The 23,087-nt window shown below is 46.4% G+C and overlaps 1 protein-coding gene across 2 annotated transcripts; it reads right to left on the reverse strand.

Annotated features, from left to right (window-relative positions):
* Positions 1-790: 790 nt before the first annotated feature.
* Positions 791-22,967, reverse strand: NSDHL (NAD(P) dependent steroid dehydrogenase-like). Of its 2 annotated transcripts, none has more exons than XM_050965629.1 (8): positions 22,951-22,967; positions 19,956-19,999; positions 16,809-16,970; positions 15,818-15,964; positions 13,489-13,617; positions 5,488-5,630; positions 2,670-2,772; positions 791-1,662 (listed from the first exon to the last, which is right to left on the reverse strand). In XM_050965629.1, exons 2-8 carry the CDS (start codon positions 19,974-19,976, stop codon positions 1,330-1,332), a joined length of 1,038 nt encoding a protein of 345 aa, XP_050821586.1. In that variant the 5' UTR covers positions 19,977-19,999; positions 22,951-22,967; the 3' UTR covers positions 791-1,329. The 2 variants fall into 2 exon arrangements, with proteins under 2 accessions (XP_050821586.1, XP_050821585.1); XM_050965628.1 differs by lacking the exon at positions 22,951-22,967 and adding an exon at positions 22,775-22,795.
* Between the last annotated feature and the right edge of the window lie 120 nt (positions 22,968-23,087).

Here is a 23,087-nt window from a genome sequence, read left to right on the forward strand (position 1 = left end):
AACTTGTAACTAACAGCCAGACAAGGCGTGTTAGCTTTATCTTTGTTTTCTCAACTTGTAAAAGTTCCTTTTGCTAGAGGGTTTACCTCTGTTTGCTGTAATTTTGAACCTAAGGCTACAGGGGTTCCTAAGGGCTCTTTGAATCTGATTACACTATAATTTTCAATCCTGATTTTACAGAGATGAAGTTTACCTTTTCTTTTAATAAAATTCTTCTTTTAAGAACCTGATTCTTCAGTTCTCTTGAGTTCAGAGTGGGGAAGGAACCTTGACAGGCCTAGTAGTTGGCAACCCACACCTATTGACCAGAGGATGAATAAATTTTATGCTCAGACAGGTCTAGTCCGAGTCTTTATTCTTAGGGGTAGCCCCAGGTTGATCCGGTCTCTCTCTGTGGCTGACTGCCTCTACCACTAGGGAACTGGGAGCAGGGTGGGTATAAAGGTACTTGTGACCCCCTCATGTAGCACCAAAGCTACCCTGGCCAGGGATATGGGGCAGAGATCAGAGAGTCTGTGGGCTCCTTTAATTCCTGCGCCTAGAGGCCCAAGTTGGCGGCGACCCTCTAACAGCTTCTGATGTGTCTTAGCTTCATCCTGAGAACCAGTGGAGAGGGCCCCACTATAGTTTCGTCCGGCGACAATGAGGAGGAAGCCAGTACCAAGGAGTCTTCCGCAACCAGAAGTGGTCCAGCAGCTTGCTCGCCCACTTCCTCCTGTGCCTCTTAGAGCAAATTCATTTCATGATTTGACAACAAAATATGCAAAGAAGTAGTGATGATAAAACATGGTCACCATTATGTTTTGTTTAATAGTGGACATAAGTTTTAAGGGTATCGCTTTGGCTGGCTTTCTCCCCTTAAATCTCACTTGTTCCTCCAGCACATCTCCCAAACACACTCTTCAATGTATTTTGTCCATGACTGCATCATAAGAAATATCCAACACACTCAATTAGTGGTGGGAGGTGGATGAAAGTGAAAATTGTTTAGAATGGCTGTTACTCAATCCACAGCCATTAGGATAGGCTAGCATAGTCACCAAAACAGCAAAATAGAAGTCATGGGCGGAGACAGCAGGGGATAGAATCTGGATGTGCTAGCTCACTACTTTAGGAGGAAATATTAGGGTTGTTAATCAAACAGAGTAGCAGCCAATAGCTATTTTAGAACAGGCTGTCACACAAAGCAGTCACAGAGAGGTACGGGCTGTTAGTACAACAACAGGAAGAAGTCCTTCAATCCAGAGAAACTTGTTATCCCTTGGAGAGGCTTGAGGAAAGGTTCATCTGTCCACAGAATTCAGGTCTCTTCAGTTTCTCTAGGTCTCCTTACTCGGCCCGGCGGAGGTGGGAAAAGCTCTGGATAGTCCTCTCCACTGCTTCATCCAGGCTCACCACCGGCTTGTAGCCCATGTCCCTTTTGGCCCTCTTGCAACTGTAGTAATGGAATGTCCCAGCTAATGCTACCCGCATGGGGGTGAAGGTAGGTTTGATCGTTATGAGTGGACTCAGCAGTAGCAACACCAGAGACAGTAAGAGGGCTAAGTAATATGCCACCCAATAGGGGATTTGGTATTTGGGTGCATCGTAGTTCAGGCCAGTCAAGATACGGGACATGAATGACCAGAAAGGGACTGGCTCATCATTTGTGATGTGAAATGCCTGAAAGAAAAAACAAAAAAAGCCTTATGATTAAATGTGACAATTTGGACACATTTTTATAAAACAATAGTTTTCATTTCATTTTATTGTTCACTAGATTAACACCCGCAGCTTTGCTCTGATGATTCTTAGTATTAGACTTAAAAAAGAAAATTAACTATATTTAATATCAAGAAATGGCCATTAATGGAGCTACAACTCCCTCCCTTGCTAAGAGAATGCACTGCTCCCAACAAATCAGAAGTGAAAATTCACACCCCCAAGTGGCATAGTTAAGCCAACCTAAGTCCCCATGTAGACAGCTCTAGGTTGACAGAAGAATTCTTCTGTTGACCTAGCTACCACCTCTCAGGGAGGAGGATTACCTGTGCTGATTGGACCAACCCTCTTGTTGGTGTAGACAGTGTCTACACTGAAACGATACAGCTGCGCAGCTTGCCACTGTAGCATTTTAAGCGTAGACAAGACTCTGACTATTAGTGATTGTTGCACTGTTTAATTCTTTACCCAAAGATAACCCTGACAATTTCTGCTGCTTTGGAGTAGGTGTTTTATAACTGCTATGTTATACTTTTTAAGTGTCTAGAGCTTTGATTGAGCACTAAGCTTAAGTCTCTCTCTCTTTAACCCTTATGGTTAAAGGCTATTTATTTTATTGCCAATCCTACTAGCAGAAACATGCAGCTATTTCAGGAGTGTGGGCACAGCATGGATAGGGTACCACACTCCCCCAACCCCAGCTAAGTCCCGACCATGGGGTGCAGCAGAACAGTGCATGTTGGGGCAAGGAGATGGAGTCTGAGGGAAGTTTACACAGCACTTTTTCATAGAGGATTTTATTCTAGTTAGTGCAGTCACTTTCCCGTGCAATAAAAATTCATCCAAGTCATTGAGAGGAAAGAAGAGCTAAGGGAACAAAATGTGTGAGAACAAGGAGGACACAAAGAAATGGAACCTCTGATCACACCCAGTTTTGCTATCCATATGCAACGGAAAGAATACCTTACCTTCCCACACAGGGGAGAGTCTTTATGAAGATGCTCTGCAGCTAGGATGTGCCCATGGACCACATTTTCCACAAAGGTAAAGTCTACTAGGTTCTTCCCATCCCTGCATACACAAAAGGAAAAAGCTTATCTCAATGTACAAGGCAGCTGAAAATCAGCAAGTGGCAAAAGGCAAAGCTGAGCTACCAGCTACCTCTTCCCCAGATGTCAGAAAAAGGTGCTGCTTCAGGGCTGGAGCACCCATGGGAAAAAATTAGTGGGTGCTCTGCACCCACCAGCAGCCAAGCTCCCCTCTCCTCTTTCTTCCCTCCCACCCGAGCACACCATGTCCCCGTTCCTCCCCTTCCCTCCCAGCGCTTTCCGCCTCCCGACAGCTGTTTGGCGGCACTCAGGACTTTCCAGGAGGGAGGGGGAGAAGAGGCAGGGAAGGGACGGGGACTTGGGGGAAGAAGGTAGAATGGGGCGGGAAGGGGGCAGGGCTGGGAAAAGGTGGGGTGGGAAGGTATGGGAGTGGGGCAAAGGGGGTGCACGGGCAGGAAGAGGTGGGACGGGACGGGGCCGGGAGAGTCGAGCACCCACCGGGCAGAGGGGAAGTCGGCGCCTATGGCTTCAGGCCAACCTCTTTCTGAAGAAGAAGTCTCTAAGGCTTTCCCTACACTACAGACCTTACAGTGCCACAGCTGTACCGTTGCAGCTGCGCCACTGCAAGGTCTCCCATGTAGCTGCTCTATGCCAGTGGGAGAGAGCTCTACCACCAGCATAATTAAACCATCCCCAATGAGCGATGGTAGCTATGTTAATTGGAGAGAGTTTTTTTTTTCACACCCCAAATCGATAAAAGGGCTAGTGTAGACCAACCTAAATCACTATTCAGGAGAGCAGAGCAAGCCTGGCACCATCCCAGCTCCTGCCCAAAGCCTTCAAAACCCGCAGTCACATCTAATTGAAATCTGAAGGTTTGGGGACACACAGAACATCAGTGGAACAATCCACAGACGCAGGACAAATACAGATATTGTATCTAGCACAAAAGTGGTCATTTAAGGACAAGCTTTCTGCTCAATTATGAATTTGCCTGGCTCATTAAATTTAAAATTTCATCCAAATTTAGCCCTGGCCAAAGCGAGGGGGGATCTTCACCTGCTTACATCAGAGTTGAATTTAACCCACTGTGTTCATTTCTCTTTAAGAGCCTAATGAAATCAACAACTCTTCCAGCCCCTATCCCTGAAAGCAAATTGTTGTGAAACGATTGTCCTGATGATTTATAATTTTCAGTCATTGTGGCTTTAATGGGTCATACAAAGACAGAAAAGAAAATAGTCTTCACTGGAAGGGAATACACGAGTGTTTCTAGTTCTGCGGAGCCAACAGCTTTCTGATGGAGGAAAGTGGAGACTGCACAAGAAATGTTTCCATATCATAAGATGGGAAAGCTTAAATTTATTTGGATTAATGATTCATAAAGCAGTTTGAGAGGGGAAGTTTAACTGATGGTAGAGGTGCAAGCTAACACAAAAGCCACACAAGACACCACTCTTTCTAAATATCAAGGGGTAGCCGTGTTAGTCTGTATCCACAAAAACAACAAGGAATCCGGTGGCACCTTAAAGACCAACTGATTTATTTGGGCATGAGCTTTTGTGGATAAAACACAAAACAAACAAACAAAAAAAAAAACTCACTTCAGATTTTTTTTTACCCACAAAAGCTCATGCCCGAATAGATCTGTTAGTCTTTAAGGTACCACAGGACTCGTTTCTCTCTCTAAAGTCTCACACACACACACACACACACACCTACTCCTCCCAGCATGCAACTAAACCGATCATAAACTGGACGGGAAATGTATTTTTTAAATCACAATACATGAGTCTAAGAAAAAGTCTTAATGGCAGTCAGTACTATTTCTTGCTCTAAATTTTAAATTCCACACTACAAGCTGTGCCACTTGCAACGAGGAAGCAAAGTTTTTGAACCTTATTATAGTTATCAATATGAATATCAAAATACAGTTTAAGTGCTGAGATCACAATAAGAGTTGAAAGCAAGAATTGTATAACACTAGATGAGTTAATGTAACAATCCATGCTCTATCAGGTCTTGTTGCATATTATAGATGAACACAATTGGACCATGCTGAATGTGTGACTGGTCAGCTTTGAACTACTGTCCCAACTACTAGGTCTGTGGCATTTGAATGCAACTGCTCTCTGATTTACAGGTCAATCTTTGGTTTGACCTGTAATGTCACAATCATAATTTAGCCATAATGATCAAGAATCTTCACTATAAGCTAGAATAGAACAACAAACTCAAAGATGGTCTATCTGATAAAGGCTCATATGCCACTCATTACTGTTGAGTTTTAGCACCTTCCAGTAGTGCATTAAGCAATATTTGTACATAGTTATGTTATTATAATTATATACATTTGTTCTAGATTGTTCATAGATAGCTCAAGTGATGTAGTCTCTTCAAACAGGAGACAAACTCATCTCAGTGCCAGTATCCCACAAAAGAAGGCTTCTTCAAAATGAATCCTGGGTCAAAGCAGTGGTGGTATAGCTGGGGAACCCAACATTTCCTGGGAATTTTTTTTGATTCCTGAATAGGTTCTGTGCAGAAGTTGATGGACTGTTAAATCACACATTCTGCCTAGTTCTTGGGCATCTCCAGTCAGGGCCTTAGATTTAACATTGGAGAAGCACCATCCACATCTTTGATACTACAGATTTAATAATACTCTCTTCCAAAAGGGGCATGTCACTTTGTTATCAAATTTCCCATGAGACAAAGATGTCTGAGCCTCTCTCACCCAATCATGAACTTCATTTTGCCACTCTTAGCTGCCTGAATGAGGATGGGAACCAGCTGCAGGTCCCTGGGACCAAATATCCCATGAGGGCGAATGGCAGTTGTGAAGAAATTATCATCTGGATCGTTAGCATTTAGCACTTCCTGTGGGAGACAAAAAGTTAGTCAAGAAAGACTGGTGAGACCAACAGACAGCTTAGAAATCCATCCCTTGTGTCATCTAATTGAACTGCTTCTCACGAGAAAAATGTTTCCTCCGCATCTTTTCGGGAAACCTCTCTCCAGCATGAATATATGAGCTAATGCCCATCTATGCCTTTGGGGAAGACCTTTTTCCTCTGGATAGCCTCCTTTTTTCCCCCTACTTGTCTTCCTGTCAGGAAGGCAGCAGACAAGGCCGCATCCAGTTTCATTGTCAGACACAACTTCACAGATCGGCCAGCAAAGGAGAAAGCAAAGGAAGTTTCTCAACAAGGACCAAGGAAATCATATCTATAGGTGAACAATGGAACCCTGGAACTGCACCACTCCATCCCATTCCTTGCTTAGGTAGTAAGGAATAGGAGAATCACAAAATTATTTTTCTACCCCAAAATCCTTTAGCTCGTCAATAAATGAAAGACTTCCATCATTAGCTTCCTTAATGCACCTTTAGAGAAAGAATCATCTCACTCCACTGGAAGCACCGATAACATGCAGACTTAGGTTTAGTTTTAGTTCCATTAGGAGTTTCCAAACAACATGTTCTACCATATTCCAGCAGCTGGTGTCTTTCCCGGAAAAAAACCATGTTATTTGTTATGAAGTACTGAGTTGTATGTGCAAATAAATATGGATATTTCCACTGCTTAGACCAGGGGTTGGCAATCTATGGCACAGGTGCTGAAGGTGGCATGCAAGCTGATTTTCAGTGGCACTCATACTGCCCAGGTCCTGGCCACTAGTCTGGGGGGCTCTGCATTTTAATTTAATTTTAAACGAAGCTTCTTAAACATTCTGAACCCTTATTTACTTTACATACAACAATAGTTTAGTTATATATTATAGACTTACAGAAAGATCTTCTAAAAACGTTAAAATGTATTACTGGCACGCGAAACCTTAAATTAGAGTGAATAAATGAAGACTTGGCACACCACTTCTAAAAGGTTGCCGACCCCTGGCTTAGACAAAAACAAAGGCATAATTATGGGCATATTGAGCTGGATTTGTCCAATCGTGTATTCATAATCCTCCTACTCTACTATTCATCAATCTGCAAGGCAGCTGAGTTTGCAAATGAACGGATGCTCTGATGAGATTTTTGAATAGCAAACTCTTGATTTTTTTTAAAAAAGCTGTGTGTTTTTTCAAGGAATGTAAAAAGGCTGTTACGCCTAATACTTTTGCTTAAGGGGCCACTGTTAACTTAAATTGGTATTCAAATGTAAATTGTTGAGATTGAAATTGTTTCCATACCTTTTTTTAAAATTCCAACTACAAGGATTTAGTTGTGTTTCATTTAAACAGTCTCCTGCCATATTTAACACCCAGCTCCTGCTCTTTCTGTGTCCTGGGACGAAAGTTCTTGCAGATGCAATACATTTCTTTTATGTGGGATTCCACTAGACACTTCAAACAGCTGTCGTGCGGGTCTCTAACAGGCATAGGCCTGTTGCAGTCAGAGCAGGGTTTAAAATCTGGAGACCAGGGCATGCCTTGCCTGGAGCAAAGTCCCTACCTGGACCCTAATGGACTATTTACTATATAACTACTACATAGAAACTATTATAAACAAATTATTTATAGATATAGCATAGAGATCAAGTAGGAAAGAAAATGCTGACCATCTGTGAAGTAAGAGAAAGAAGCACTCCTACTAACCACCATGGTTGGTAAGAATGAACTGAGAGGATGTAGGGATGGCGGCACCTGATATACCGATGCACAAGCGCAGCACTCAAGGGGGCACCACAGCCAGCCCTCTGGATATTGCTAAGGCAAAAGTCTCTGATAACTGTGCACGTGGGTGCACACACACTTAGAATGGAATCGACATGAGCAAGCACCTAAAGAAGAACAGCTCTGGTGAAATGAATGGTACATTTTATATCTTAAAACTATCCTTTCAGACTCTGAGAACTCAGGCAAACTTTGCTGCATCAGTTATACTTGGGTAATGTTTTAAAGGTTTTCTTTGCAACCACAAGAGCTAGAGATGTCTTGTTTTTTAAATGAAAGCTAAGACTCAGAAAAACAACTGAGAAGTCTGTGCACCCCATGGCTAGTTTTCTGCCCCCACTGCACAAGGCATGCCCCACTTTGGGAAGAGGAGGTTACTTACTGTAATTGGATACTCTTCACAATGTGCGGTCCCTATTTGGATTCTAAATGTGGGTGTGCATGCTCACCATGTGCTGGAGCTGAAATTGTTCATAGTAGTGTCCGCTGACCACCGCATCCGAGACTTTAAGAAGTTGGGCAGGTCAACGCTGCTCCAGTTCCCTCTTCCTGGCAATAAAGCAGCCCAGAGTAGAGGGGAAAGAGAGCAGGACTGGAGTCCAGATAGGGACCACGCATCTTGAAGAACCTCCAGTTACAGTAAGTAACCTCTTCTTCTTTTGAGTGGTGGTCCCTATGTGGATTCCAAATGTGGGAGAGTAGTGAGTAGTGCACAGGTAGAAGGTGGCTGTGAGGGCTTGGAAGAAGAGATAGTACGAAGAACAGCATGGCCCACTGCAGCATTTGTTGATTTGGCAGAGGTGATGGCATAATAAGCAGAAAAGGTGTAGACCGAGGCACAGGTGGCAGCTCGACAGTTGTCATGCCATGGGACATCTGCCAGGAAAGTGGATGTAGCAGCGTGAGCTAGTGTGGACTGGGCCATGACTCCCGGAGGGAGGGAGGGAAGAGAAATATGGGAGAGCATGTAGAGGTCCATGATGCAACAAGAGGCATTGCAACGAAAGGGCATGGCTGCAACAACACTCTGCAATAGTGATGAAAAGCCAATGAGGAGGCCTGAAAAGCACTGGGTACGCTGGAGGTAAAAGGCCAAAAAGGCAGACATCCAGGGTGTGAAAACACATTCCTGGGGAAAGGCCTGCAGTTTAGGGTAGAAGGTGTGGATGTGCACAGATTGGTTGAGGTGAAATGGGGAGGAATTTGGGATGGAGACAAAGGGAGACCTTGTCCTTCTGCAAAACAGTAAAGGGGTGGTCCTGCCATCATGGCTGCTAGGTTCACTGGAGAGATTTGGGCGAGCGAGCACGTTCCAAGCAACTCAAATGGTGGTTTGGTGAGGGCCAAGAGGATGAGGTTAAGGTCCCAGAGAGAAGTAGGCTTTTATATGGTGAGGAAGGCGTTAAGGAAGCTAGGAAAAAGGAGGAGGAGGTAGTCGGGTGGGTGAAGATGGAAAAAAATCGAAGCACTAAGCATCGCCAGGTGGATGCAGACAGAAGAGTGGGCAAGGCTCGACTGATGGAGGTGGAGGAGGTAGTCCAGAATGGCAGGAACGGAGATAACCCAAGCGGAGCCCAGGCACAAAACGGCATCCTTTGGCATGGTAACATGCCCTAGTAGATGAGTGGCAACTCTGGGAAAGGATGCCATGAACAGGAGAGGAATATGTGTTGTTATATCAAATACCAGGCCGTGAAGTGGAAAGGACCCAGGTTGGAGTGGTGGTGTTAGCCATGTTGTGTGAGGAGATTCAAGATGTCCAGAAGACGTATCTAGGGGTGAACAGAGAGGTGGAGGAGAGTCATGTACCAGTACCAGTGGGGCGAGGAGGGGGCACTGAGGAGAAGAGTTGCGCAATTTCGCAGAGGACTTGGGGAAGTAAAGAAATAGGCAGGAAAGCATAGCATAGCATAGACTGGGGGTCCAGGGAACGAGGAGGGCGTTGCCCTAGGTGCCTGGGCCTAGAGCACCTCTGGAGCAAAAGAGGGGAAGTTTGTGGTTTTCTGGCATGGCAAAGAGGTCCCAAATCAGCATGCCCCACAGGTGGAAAAGGGACCGGAGGTGTAAAGTTCCCACTGATGATTGGCATGGAAGGAGTAGTGAGCATGTCTGGCATGGAGTTGCTGGTTCTGGGAAGATGTGCTGCCTGCAACATGTCGTCGTGCTGGAGGCACCAGTTCCACAGGAGGATGGCCTTGGTAGAGAGATGGGGATGGGGTGCCACCCTGCTTGCTGATGTAAACAACAGCCATCATGTTGTCCAAAAGCAGTTGTACATAGCAGGATCGAAGGAGAGATAGGAAGGCCCAGCAGGCAAGGCAAACAGCTTGCAGCTCTAGGATGCTGAGATGCATCTGTGCCTCCCTGAGTGACCAGAGACCAGAGCCACATGGTTGGCTAGATAAGCGCCCCAGCCAATGAGCAAAGCATCTGTCGCAAGGGTAAGGTGGAGTGTGGGAGGTGCAAAGGGAACGCCAGTCAAAACTGTGGCTGGATTGCACCACCAGGTGAGAAAGGCAAGAACTGGTGGGGGAATGAGGACTCATTTTGTTGAGGTGGTCGGACAGCAGGTTGTAGATGGACCGGAGCCACAGTTGGAGGCAGCACAGATGGAGATGGGTGTATGGGGTAATGGAGGTTCAGGCTGCCATATTACCCAGAAGGGAGAGGCAAGACGGATGTGGGTACATGGGTGTCAGCAGAGCTGTGCAAGGAGGGTGATGAGAGTGGTGAAGCATTCTGAGGGAAGGTAAGCCCAGGTTGCAACGAGCACCTATAAAGGTGAAGGAACGGGTAGGGGTGAAGATAGACTTTTCCTCATTGATGCAAACCCCTAGGGAGCCAAGGAGGACACGCAGGGTTTGAATAGTGGTGAAGAGATGGGCTTGGGGTGATGCAATGAAGAGCCAATCATTTAGGCACGGGAACACAGAATGGCCCAGGCAGTGCTGACATGAGGGCAAAGACCTTTGTGAAGACACGGGGAGCATTAGCAATCCCAAAGGGGATGGTCCGGAACTGATAATGAGAGCGATGACTCTGAAGCAGAGGAACTTGCGATGAGCAGGGTGGATGTCAGTATGGAAATATAAATAAAGGATGCCTTCGTACTGTGAACCAAGCTCCATGGGGAGAGGGGGAATAATGAGGGGGAGAGTGAATCATGAGGAATTGGAAGTTGCAAATAAATTTGTTCAGAAGGCGGAGGTCCAAAACAGTACTGCGGCCACTGTCCTTCGAAAAGAGGAAATAGGGGGGAACAGAAGCCCCAGCAGCGCTTGAGTTGGAAGACATATGCTTCCTTCTGGAAGAGGAGAGAGTGTGATAATGTGGCAGGGTGCTCCCGGGATGGGCAGCAAGTCAGGAAGGAGATAAACTCAATCAGGTACCCACAATGAACAATGTCCAGCACCCAGCAATTTGTGGTAATGCTGCCCCGGTTGTGAGCAAAGAGGGCAAGGTGACCCTCGAAAACCACCTGTGGAGTGGAGGGAAGATGGTGGGGAGGTTCATGGATCTCAGGGAAGGCGTCAAAAGGGCTGCTTTGAGGAATGTTGGGGACAGAAGAAGCAGCAGTGGCAGGGAAGCAAGGCTGCTGGGTGCACAGGTGGTGCCAAAAAGAATCCTGGGAGCGCTGAGAATAGGGCTGGTGGTAAGGCTGGTACATGGTCTGAGGGCGGGGTCAGAAGGAGGACCATTGCTGGTAACGAGTAGGGGGAGGATAAAAGCACAGAGACTGGAGAGTGGCACAGGAGTCCTTGAGGAAGTATAGGGACTCATCCATCTTGAAGCTGAACAACTTATGGTTGTCAAAGGGGAGGTCCTCAAGAGTGGTTTGGACCTCTTTCAGGAAGCCACTGGATTGAAGCCAGAAGTCTCAACAAAGGACAACCCCGTATGCTAGCAAGCAGGACGCAGTATTGGCAGCATCGACCACAGCCTGGACAGCAACCTTGGCCATCAACTTGCCTTCATCCAGTTGGCATTAGGAGTCTTGTTGCTTCTCTGGGGGAAGGAAGTCCTGGAAGTCTGCAAGCTTGGAGTATGATAGGAAGTCATACCTGGCCAAGATGGCCTGGTAGCTGGCAATGCAGAATTGAAGACCAGCAGAGGAGCAGACCTTGCAGCCCATGAGGTCCAACTTCTTGGCAGCCCGATCAGGGATGTGGACCGCAGGTGTTGGCGGTCATGCTCGGTCACAGGCAAGTTATGGAGTGGGTGGGTGAATGAAAAGAAAGTCCATGCCCTTAGAGGGAATGCAATAGCAGCATTCCACCTGCTATGGCGTTGGGGCACAGGAGGCCGGGGTGTGCCAAACAGTCTGGGCCGGTTGTAAGAGTGCATTGTGAATGGGAAGGGCAATACATGAGGATCCAGGAAAACGTAGGATGTCCAAGAATTGATCCTGTGGGTCCTGGACATCTTGAACAGGAAGATTGAGGGCAGTGGTCATATGCTGAAATAAGTCCTGGTACTGCACTAGGTCGGCAGGAGATAAGAGTGTACGAGGGATGATGGCATCATCGGGAGATGAGGAAGTGCCCGTATGGACTGGGGTTGGTAAGGTCACTGTCAGTAACACCAGTGCTGCTGGAACAGGGACAGCCTGTGGGTCCTCAAAGATGGAGGAAGGGGCCACATGTGTTGGGGATGGACAGTGTCACAAGTGAGGTGGCATGCCATGGTCACAGTAGGGCTTCCACATGGCCCAGCATATGGGTCACCAGGCAGGGGTGGTGCTCGGAAGTAATGGTACCATGGATTGGTCGGTGGGGCATATGTGGGAGGGTATGGATGGCACTGAAGGTCTGGGCTGTAAGGCCATACAGGCGAGAATGTGGCGTTCAGTTCGGAAGACCACTTAGATTTGGAAGACAGGTCTGGTAGGGGCAGAGCCGTCAGGACCATTGGCATCGCTGGTGTGGGAGGACAGTCCAGAGCAACAGGGGCTCCTCTGTAGATGGGCCCAGCATAGAAGAGCAGAGAAGGTTGGAATAGGAGCAGCTCGTCCACGAGGGATGGTAGGCGGATAGTGACAGAGGTCCCGGGACAGGGCAGGGAGACCATGTATGGCAGCATAAGCTCAGCCGTTGGTGTAAGGGGAGACATGCGTCCTGGTGTACATGGTACCAGGCAAGTATGTCTGGATGGACTTGGCAGGCTGAACAGAGCCAGAGGCGACAGCGGTGGGCCAGACACCGTGGCCGGTGGCAGTGCCAGCAGAGCGCGGGTCTTAGATTTGTGCTCAGAGCGGGACTTCTTTGGAGCAGGAGTGTCTGAGTTGGTGAGCAACTTCTCACCCGACCTGGCACGGCTCAGGGAGGCAACACTGTGCTTGGAGGCAGTTGCCATCAGGGAGCTCCCTTTGTACCTATGAGTGTGCTTTTTATGTAGCTGGCGCTGGGTGGGGTGGCTCTAGAGAGGTGTTCACTGCCAGTGTTTAACTCCACTCCAGCAGATCCTGGAAGCACACATGGTTGCATCGCATTGCCTCCTCCATGAAGTTTTTGCGGAGGTGATGTTCTCTGGCCTTGCAGATGCGTGACAGAAATGAATGACTGACAAACAGAGCAGCGGGCAGCAATATGAGTTTTGCCATGGCAATGGTGGTGCTCATTGCTCACAGAAAAGGACTGCAGCATGAAGCATGGTATTTGAACTCAGCTTGCCAGACAAAAAGTCCCTAGAGGGGAGAAGTCCAGTGGAAACAGCTAACTAACTAATGATAAACAAATAAGTACACTACAAAAAACTAACTAAGGAGAAAAAACTATGTACAATTGACAGAAGCAGTTCTCTTATCAAGCTAAGAGCAGCAAGGAACAGGGGTTCCAACTCTGGCCATGTGGTGGTAAGAGAGAACTGGAGCGGCATCGACCCACGCAAGCTCTTAAAGCCTCGGCATGCGCGGGTCAACGGATACTACTATGAACAGTTTTGGCTCCAGCATCTGGCACACATGCGCACCCACATTTCGAATCCACATAGTGACCATCACTCGAAGAAGAAATGCTGGTTTAAGCACAGAATGTGATAGTATTAGCAGCATGGTGCTGTGTACCTTCTCCTGCAGGATCTTGGTCTCTGTGTAGTAGTCGATGGGCTTCTTTGCATAAGGGAGGTCTTCTGTTCCATTCTTGATGTCTGTGCCCTCAAAGACTACACTGGCACTGCTGGTTAACACCAGTTTCTGACAATAGTTATGGAAGAAAAGTAATGTATTAGAGGATAAGCCAAAAGATATATTGTTTACAAAGGCTGCATGAAAATCCAATGTGAAGGAACAATATTAGCCTCTCCTTGGCTAGTTCTACACAGAATGCAGCAGTTCCTTTTAGAGATGCTTTAATTGAAAATGATCTGAAAATTACAGGTTATAAAAACCCCATATTCATAACTGAGCTCCATTAGATGGCACACTGCTGTAAAAATCAGAGGAACTCCCTATTCTAAGGAATGTATTTAGTTATTTATTTCTATGAACTGTTTATTAATTTTTTAATGAAGATAGAAAATGCAAATAAAATATACATAAACTTCTTATAATATATATGTGATACTGGCAAACCAGATGCCAGCTCTTGCCCAAGCTGCAGACATTAGCTAAGAACTGACAAACTCATAGCTGGAGACCAGACCAGTTCACTTGTATGTTAGTTTTGCTCAAAAAAACTAACGTATTTAATGTTTAGACTCTACGAAATGCTTGTAAAATTTTGCATGCATTAATCTCACTTGTAATGTTGGTATTCCATACTAAGAAAATGCATAAGTTTTGCTTTATAACTTTGAAAATATTTACTCTGAACTTGTGAACCCAGGCACTGGGAGTCATGCATCCCGCTCATCCCAAAGGACTATCAAAATCAGATGGGCCATCAAGGAACATCGCAATACAAAGGACTGGTTAATGGGCCTCTCGCACCTGGGAAATTCTAATAAAACAAAGTCACAAGAAGATTTTTTCTCTCTTTGCAGTCTGAACTCTCACAGGGCCAGAGCTACCAAACTGAAGCCAGAGATCCCCAGGGGCTGTCTTCTGGGTATGCTCTGAAAGACACTTTGAATTGACAGATTACTATAACTCTGTCACTCTTCGAATTTAAATGATAAGTAATTTGCTCGCTTGCTTTAAGTTGTAACTAACTCTTTTTCCTCCTAGTTAAAAAACCTTTAGATAATTTATTACAAGACTGGCTATAGGCATTGTCTTTGGTGTAAAATCTAGGGAACCAGTTGATTTGGGATAAGTAACTGGTCACTTGGGATTGGAAACAATGTGAATATGGTATGATTTTGGTGTACGTAACCATTTATCACCAAGGCCAGTTTATCTGGATGACAAGATAGACTGGAGAGTCTAAGAGGACTGTCTGACTCTATGCTAAAACTGTTATAGTGATCCAGGAGTTCACATTTGGTGAAATCTAATTATAGAATACATCACCAGTTTGTGGTATCTGCCCTGGTTCTGACAATCTGCCCTGAGATAGAAACTCATGGTTGTGAGCCACTGCAGACTGCCTGACAACATAAACGTCTCATAATATATCCTACTTGAAGGATTTTATAATCCTACTGAAGTGATAAAATGCTTCAGAAACAGGTGAAGTGGACACTTCAGAAAATTTCCAGTGTTGTCAATCAAGAGGGAAAAATAGTTTCCAAGGAGAACTTGAATGCCCACTTAGCCTGCTTTCCTGGCACATTTCAACTCTTCATACCAGTGGGTGCTTTTTAAAAGGTATTTGCTAGTCTTTAAAGTATCTTAAAAAATATTTTTATGCTGCATTTGTTAGAATATGATATGGCCCAGCAGATTTGAAATGGGAAGTCAAAGATATATAGAGAAATATCATCAACCAAATTACCCTCTGAAACACGACTTTTTAATCTTTTACACTTTAAAAGAGACATTACTTTCTGCCTGAAGTGCCGCACTCAGATATACTCCTTGTTTTGACAAATCTCAATCTGAAACCTGAGGTAAACAACACATGGCCCATTTTCCTCCCAGCAGCCTATTACAGAAAGAAAGCAGTTGTGGGGTGGGAGTCCATACTTGACATGCATCATTTAATTCTGTGTATTGTTTTAGTAACTCTGTATTTCCTCCTAGAGACTGTACAATGGGTGTATTTCATAAGCAACTTTTCCTCCACCAAAAAATAAAGTCTCTCATTCATCCAGTGCTCAAGGATTTCAATATGCAGAAATTGAAATAAAAAGCTCGTGTGATGTCGGAAAGATCAAGGGGAAAATGGTGCAGTTGTCTTACAGTTACTATTGGAGTCACTGAGTTCACATTTCTTTAATGTCGCTATTGCTCTATATCCTTATATCAGGACTTCAGCATCTCACATCCCTCCCATACGCTGTTCCACTCTTACCTGAACCCCAGCTTCTTTGCAGGCTTCAACGACAGTTTTGGTCCCCATAAAATTCACCTTGTAAAACAGATCCCTGTTGTCACTGGAAGGGGCTGGTGAAGCACAGTGAAAAGCCACTGTCACACCTTGTAGAGCTGGGAACAGGTCCTAGCGGACAGATGAGACAAGGCACCAGTGAAAACACCAGGAGTACTTTCCATTCGGAAAGTGTATAGGTTATATGAACACACACGCCCACATTTTTGTTGTGAAACAGAACAGCCACATCATCTTCATGAAGCTGAAGAGTCAAGATATAGGTCCAGCTCTTGTATCTCCAGACTTCTTACTGCTAAGCAAGAAGCTCCATTTGTTGTTTTTTCTCCCCAGGAAAATAATCCAGAAGCTTCCTAAGGCTTGGAAACAACTAGTCAGGTGCAGGCAGAAGGCCAAGGACACCTCAGATAGGAGTTAACTCAGTATGGAACCCTTCCAAGGATTTAACCCCCAAATCCCAACGTTACTGCCCAGCTTTATGGTGCATCCCTTGTAAGGAGTACATCATGCCTGTGCAGGAGTCCTCTCTAAGACAAATGCAGCAATTTATTTCCAAGACACATCATGATGCATGTCTCCACATTGCAAGGCAGGTATAAGCCCTGCCCTTGTACAGATACAAGCTAAAACAACCAAGGAGTGTTCCAAAGAGTTCAAGAAGAGTCCCCCCTTAGGGATTATTTTTAGCCACTGGTGAAAGAGAAGCGAAGGACTGCACTGGCAGAGAGGGGACATAATTGATCACCCTTTCACAAGGTCGTACTGAAACCTTTCCACAAAATACTGCTGTAGCGTTGACCTTCCCACCTTTCAAGTAACACATTACATGTCTCATACAAAAATTGAGTCAATTACCTTGGGGAATATGCCTCTACGAGATCCTAATCTCAGTCTATATATTTCACTTTTGTTCCCTAACACAGTATTATATTTCTCAGCTCTGTTCATACTATACCTTTTTACAGCAGAGATCTCCCAGGAAAAACTGCACTTTATCATTCTCAAACCCCTTTCGGATATCAAACACATTGACAGTGTAGCCTTTCTCCAGCAGCTTCTCCACCATGTGTTGGCCTAAGAATCCTGAGCCACCTATCACGGTACATTTCTTACTGGCCTGCAGAGGCAAGAAGGGGAGAGAAGTATCATAACAAGCAGACACACTTGTGAAGTCCTTCAGTAAACCCAGGATTGAACTTCACAGGATCATAGGAGTAATGATCTCAGTCGCTTGGCTGAAGTTCAGAATTCAAATTTTCCACTGCTGCAGTTAGACAAGTCAGTAATTAGGCTGACCAGAGGACTCTGAATCCAGGTATTAAGCGACTCACTGGCACAGCTTATGTCATTTGTAAGAAAACCCTGTCTCATTCTCTCTCATTGACTAGGTTTATCCTGACTGTATTTACCTTCCCAAGGAGGTTGATTACAGTGCAAAATTTCATTAGATTAATTTATTTTGTTTAATTTCCCAGTTCTTGTATCAGCAGGCTAAAACTGCTCTAGAGCCAGAGACATGGGAAAGAAGAGCTTACCCACTCCTAAAAATATGATGAACCAAGTTCTACACAATCCTATCTGACTTTATGTACCAATTCAAAACCCATGTAATACAGGGCTCCCCGGGGGGGTGGGGGGGGGCAAGAGGGGCAATTTGCCCCAGGCCCCGGGCTCCACAGGGGCCCCCACAAGTTTTTAGGGGCCCCTGGAGCGGGGTCCTTCACTCGCTCCAGGGGGCCCGGAAAACTCTTGCGGGGCCGGGCCCTGGAGCTTCTTCCGCTCCCAGTCTTTGCCGGCGGGGGGGTCCTTCCGCTCCAGGGTGGAAGGACCCCCCACCAGTGAATTACCGCCGAAGCGGGACCTGCCGCTGAAGTGCAACCCGGTCTTCGGTGGTAATTCGGCGGCGGGGGGCCCTTCCGTTCCGGGACCCACTGCCGAAGTGCTCCGAAGACCCGCAGCGGGGGCTCCCCGCTGCCAAACAGGGCCAGCTCTAGACATTTCGCAGCACAGGGGGGGCCCTGCCGCTTGCCGGTCCCGCGGCTCCGGTAGACCTCCCACAGGCACGCCTGCGGGAGGTCCACCGGAGCCGCCTGCCGCCGACGGCCCCAGGCCTCCAGAATCCTCTGGTTGGCCCTGATGTAATGCCACTAATTTGGCTCAGGTATAAAACAAATACATTAGTTTCCCAATATTAGAAAAATCCGTTCAGTTTCCTGTAAACAGGAGCTGCAATTCTTGGGCTTTGCAACATGCCACCTATCTACCCCCTCCCTCATTCTGCCAATGAGCCCCACTCTTTATATATTCCAATTGCTCACTCATTTACAATCTCGATCTCTAGGGCACTCAGATCGCAAAATTCTTGTCTACTTCGATACACACATGTATTTCATACTGTGCAGGCAGTGTATCTACAAACCAAAACATGAATGATAGGTGCAGTTGTAGATCTATTTTCCCCCAAGTGTCTCTTAAAATCAATGAGAACGAAGTCCACTCTGTCAGTAGCTCCTAGTCTCCAGAGGTTTCCTTCATATATAGCTGTAACCCTCCCACAAACTTAGCTTACTATAGTTAATTCCAAGAGTTTCATTCTCAGTGGTGGAAAGAAGCAGGTGAAACTAGCTCTCAAACAAAGCCTGGAGCAGGACTAATGGGTCCAAAACCAGGAAGGCAGCCAAGCTGTCATGGTATAATTCCCCACTCTGAACCTTAGCATCCAAAAGATGGGGTACCAGCATGAATTCCTCTAAGATCAATTACCAGCTTAGAACCTGTAGCGCTGCCACCAACCAGGAATTCCAGTGCCTGGTACACTCTGGTCCCCCCAAAACCTTGCCCAGGGACCCCCAAGACCCAGTCCCTCTGGATCTTAACACAAGGAAAGTAAACCCTTTCCCTCACCATTGCCTCTCCCAGGCTTCCACTCCCTGGGTTACCCTGGAAGATCACTGTGATTCAAACTCCTTGAATCTCAAAACAGAGAGGAAAATCCACCTTCCCCCCTCCTTCTCTCTCTCCCCCTCCCAGACTCTCCCTGAGAGAGGAAAGTAATCCTAACACAGAGAGAAAATTAACCTCTCTCTCCCCCTTCCATCCTTTCTCCCCACCAATTCCTGGTGGATCCAGACCAGTCCCCTGGGGTCTCACCAGAATAAAAAAACAAACAAACAATCAGGTTCTTAAACAAGAAAAGTTTTTAACTAAAGAAAGAAAAAAAACAGTAAAAATTATCTTTGTAAATTTAAGATGGAATATGTTACAGGGTCCTTCAGCTATAGACACTGGGAATACCCTCCCAGCCTAAGTATACAAGTACAAATTAAAATCCTTTCAGCAAAATACAGATTTGAACTCCTTCCAGCCAAATACACATTTGCAAATAAGGAAAACAAACATAAGCCTAACTCATCTTATCTACCTAGTACTCACTATTCTGGACATATAAGAGACTGTATCAAAGAGATTGGAGAGAAACCTGGTTGCACGTCTGATCACTCTCAGAACCCAGAGAGAACAACCACCAAAAACTAATAGCACACACAAAGCCTTCCCTCCCTCAAGATTTGAAAGTATCTTGTCCCCTGATTGGTCCTCTGGTCAGGTGATAGCCAGGCTCACTGAACTTGTTAACCCTTTACAGGCAAAAGAGACATGAAGTACTCCTGTTCTATTAACCCTTAACTATTTATGACACAAGCAGATACAGCTTATCCTTTTAATTAATCCTTAGCCTTTCTTCTATGAAGACATTGGTCAGAGTCAACATCAGGCACTCTGGTCTAGGTACTCACCTGCCTGAAATAAGACCAGTGACCTATCTGCTCAGCACCGAGTGAGCAACTGAGGCTTTGCAGAACAGCTTTGTACAGAGAACCCTCTGTCTTGGTTGCAAACAGAGTTGCTCCTATTGTTGCTACACAAAAACTCGCCTCAGCAAATCTTCTACAGAGTTCAAGGGGAAAATTATCCCAGTGAAACTGCCCAAGGAAGGTGATTGTTCAATGGATTCTAAGTGCTGTGTCTTTAGACTGGGATCACATTTGCAGAGTACCAGTTTTCCAGAACGGAGATGAGAAAAAAATATTTCCTTTGAACTTACTGGTCTGAGTCGTGTGGCCATTTCTTGGAGGATTCACTGCAAATCTAATTCCAAAAAAAAAAGAAAAAAAAAGTTAATACTTTAACATACCATATTTAATTAATGAGTGGTGCAAAGAACTTTAAACATCTGCCATTTAAACTGGAAAACACAGATTTTCCCCATATAACATTACCACAGCAGATGAGTAACTTGGATCAATCTTGTATACTTTATTCACTAGCATCATCCTTGTAAGGAGAGCACACTGTTTTTGTGTAGGTCGCACAAAAATAAAATGGCTATTTTTTATAAAACACAGTTGAGCTCTTACTATTTCAAACTCCAGAAAATACATAAATTATTGAAATTCAAATTGATATAAAGTTTCTATGTCAATAACAGAACTCTAAACAGGTTTACGTAGCTCAGGTAATTGTGTATTTGTGGAAAAATGACTCTTAATCAGCAAATACTTCTCATTTTAGCCAGTTTAAACTGCTGTGTCATCGCTGAACTGAACACTAGAATGCAAACACATCAGCAGACTGTACAAAATAATTCCCAGAGAGCAGCCTGGGAGTGGGGCAGAAGCTCCCTGCAAATGTGGGGGATTGAGAGGTGGTACTGAGACTCAGCCAGGAAATAGAGTGTTTCTAGGCTGGAAAGGAGGCTCCCAGGAGTACCTGCCTACTCCAGCCCCTGCAGGTCCCACTCTCTGGCCTAACCCCCAACCCCTGGTAGCCACTCCAGCCTCTCTGGCTCCCTCTCTTATCTCCCCTCCCAGTATGAGTTTACTGTGTGACTATTGCAGGGGTGGGGGCTAGACCGTCCCTCCAGTTCCACCACTCTGGGAGCTGGCACACTGGGCCCATCACTAACTACTGCAGATCTGTGGAAGTCTAGCTGCACAACATCCAGAGCCAGAGGAACCAATGGCCACATGGTTTATCCTTAGCCAAGCCAGGATTGAAGCACCATAATATAAAAATATTTTCTAATAATAACCGCATTGCAAACTCCCAAATTGGAACTAAGGCCCCATTGTGCTGAGCACCGTACAACAGAGAAGAGAGACAATCCCTACCCTGAATTGCTTACAATTTAAAGACAAAAAGAAAGACTATAACACAGGGGTTAGCAACCGTTCGGAAGTGCTGTGCCGAGTCTTCATTTATTCACTCTAATTTAAGGTTTCGTGTGCCAGTAATATATTTTAATGTTTTTAGAAGGTCTCGTTCTATAAGTCTATAATATATAACTAAACTATTGCTGTATGTAAAGTTAATAAGGTTTTTAAAATGTTTAAGAAACTTCATTTAAAATTAAATTAAAACGCAGAGGCCCCGGAGCAGTGGCCAGGACCCGGTGAGTGTGAGTGCCACTGACAATCCGCTCGCATGCTGACTTTGGCCATAGGTTGCCTACCCCTGCTATAACGTAAGCAAATGAATCTGGTTATGAATTGGCTTATTTAGTTACACTGAAAAAAAACAAGGTACACTAACTGGGGAGGAAGAATCACAGCTTGTCTCTAGTCCAGCTATGATTAACAGGCTGGGGTTTGTAGGTATATCAGCAAAGGTGACTCTTAAGGAAGAATCTGAGGTTAAATTAGCAGCGGTTAGGATTTTATCAGGGAGATTTTGCCAGGGAAGAGTAGTATTGTCAGTCCTCAGTCTTCAAAAATCAGAGTCTGACCCTGAAAAAACATTAGATTGGCTTAAAATTCATGACGTATTTTACATGATAAAAGATTTCTGTGCCTTCATGGTGCACCTGCATCCTCACCATGACAGCTAGAATCTTTCTTTAAGAATGAAAACTGAAGTATTGTACTGTATAGCAGTTCCAGCACCTGGAGCTTTAATAAAAGCACAAGAGTTGGCAACACAAAGGCAACATGGGAGAGAGCCCCTAGGTGAGTCCCTTCCCCGGGCTAAAGCCTGGGAAATACCACCCCTCCCAACGCCCATATTAAAATGACACATGTGAATGACAAACACAGTCCATAACTCCCCCTGTTCATGGGCAGCGAGTTCTATGGGCCCTTGGTGCCTGGGCACCAGGAATATCCCTGGCCCAGGGGCCTGGCTCCAGCAGTTTCCCTCCCCTCCCCACCTGCTGCCCCCGGCAATTTAAAACAGTGGGGCTGAACGGCTTCTTGCAGACTCATTCCACGTGGCTGCCCACACGTCCTGGCAGCCCACGGGGGGAGGGGGCAGTAGCCCCCACCCCGAATGCCCCTGTGGCCAATGGGAAGCTGCAGGGGCAGTGCCTGGGAACAGCAGCATAGGGCCGCTGTTGGAGAAGGTGCCCCAGGTAAGCACCAAACCCCTCATCTACTTCCAAAGCTTGCACCCCGACCACCTCCTCCTCCTCCATCTCCACCCCCTGTCCCAGCCCAGAGCCTGCACTCAGCACCCAAACTCCCTCCTAGAGGCTGCACCTCAGGTCCCCTCCCTGACCCGAACTCCCTCCCCGAGCCAGACCTCTCACCCCTTCTGCACCCCAACTCCCTCCTAGGACCTGCCCCTACCCCCCAATGCCCTGCCCCAGCCCAGAGCATGCACCCCAGACCCCCTTCCCCACCAAACTCCCTCCCTGAGCCCAATCCCTCATACCGCCTGCACTCAAACTCTCCCAGAGCCTGACCTCTCACCCCTTCTGCACCCAAACTCCTTCTCAGAGCCTACACCCTGCACTCCTCCTGTACCCCAATCCCCTGGCCCCCTCAAATCCCCCCCAAAAAAACCCTCCCTCCCAGGGCCTTAGGCAGGTGGTGATGGGGAGTTTGCCGGGGGGGGGGGGGTCTGGGAACCACCAAAATTTCTACAAACCTGCTCCTGTTCCTATAGCCCAAGGACTCCCATTGCCCCCCCCCCCAGCATTCGGGACTCCCCACGCACAGGTCCCTACAGCCGTGAGCACCCAGACACCCTCCCTCCAGCCCTGCCGCCTCCCAGTCTCCCCCCATGTGCCCCCAACCTCCTGCCACAGCCCTTCCCCACCCTACCTGGCGCCCAGCCCCGCCGCTGCGCTCACCAGTCCCGTCCCAGCCCCAGGGACCCAGACACCCCCCTCAACCCTCCAAGCGGCAACAGCCTCTCCCGCTAGCTCCGCCCTTCTCGCAGCCCCGCCCCTGGGCCGAGA

Source organism: Gopherus flavomarginatus, chromosome 8, assembly GCF_025201925.1.
Source record: "Gopherus flavomarginatus isolate rGopFla2 chromosome 8, rGopFla2.mat.asm, whole genome shotgun sequence".
NCBI classification, from domain to species: Eukaryota; Metazoa; Chordata; order Testudines; family Testudinidae; genus Gopherus; species Gopherus flavomarginatus.

Coding starts and splice junctions, on each gene's coding strand:
- NSDHL (XM_050965629.1), bottom strand. CDS start 19,976: ATGGCCACACGACTCAGACCA. Junction 15,965..16,808: donor GAGATCTCTGCTGTAAAAAG/GTATAGTATGAA, acceptor TCTGTCCGCTAG/GACCTGTTCCCAGCTCTACA. Junction 2,773..5,487: donor AAAATGAAGTTCATGATTGG/GTGAGAGAGGCT, acceptor TTGTGTATGCAG/GGATGGGAAGAACCTAGTAG.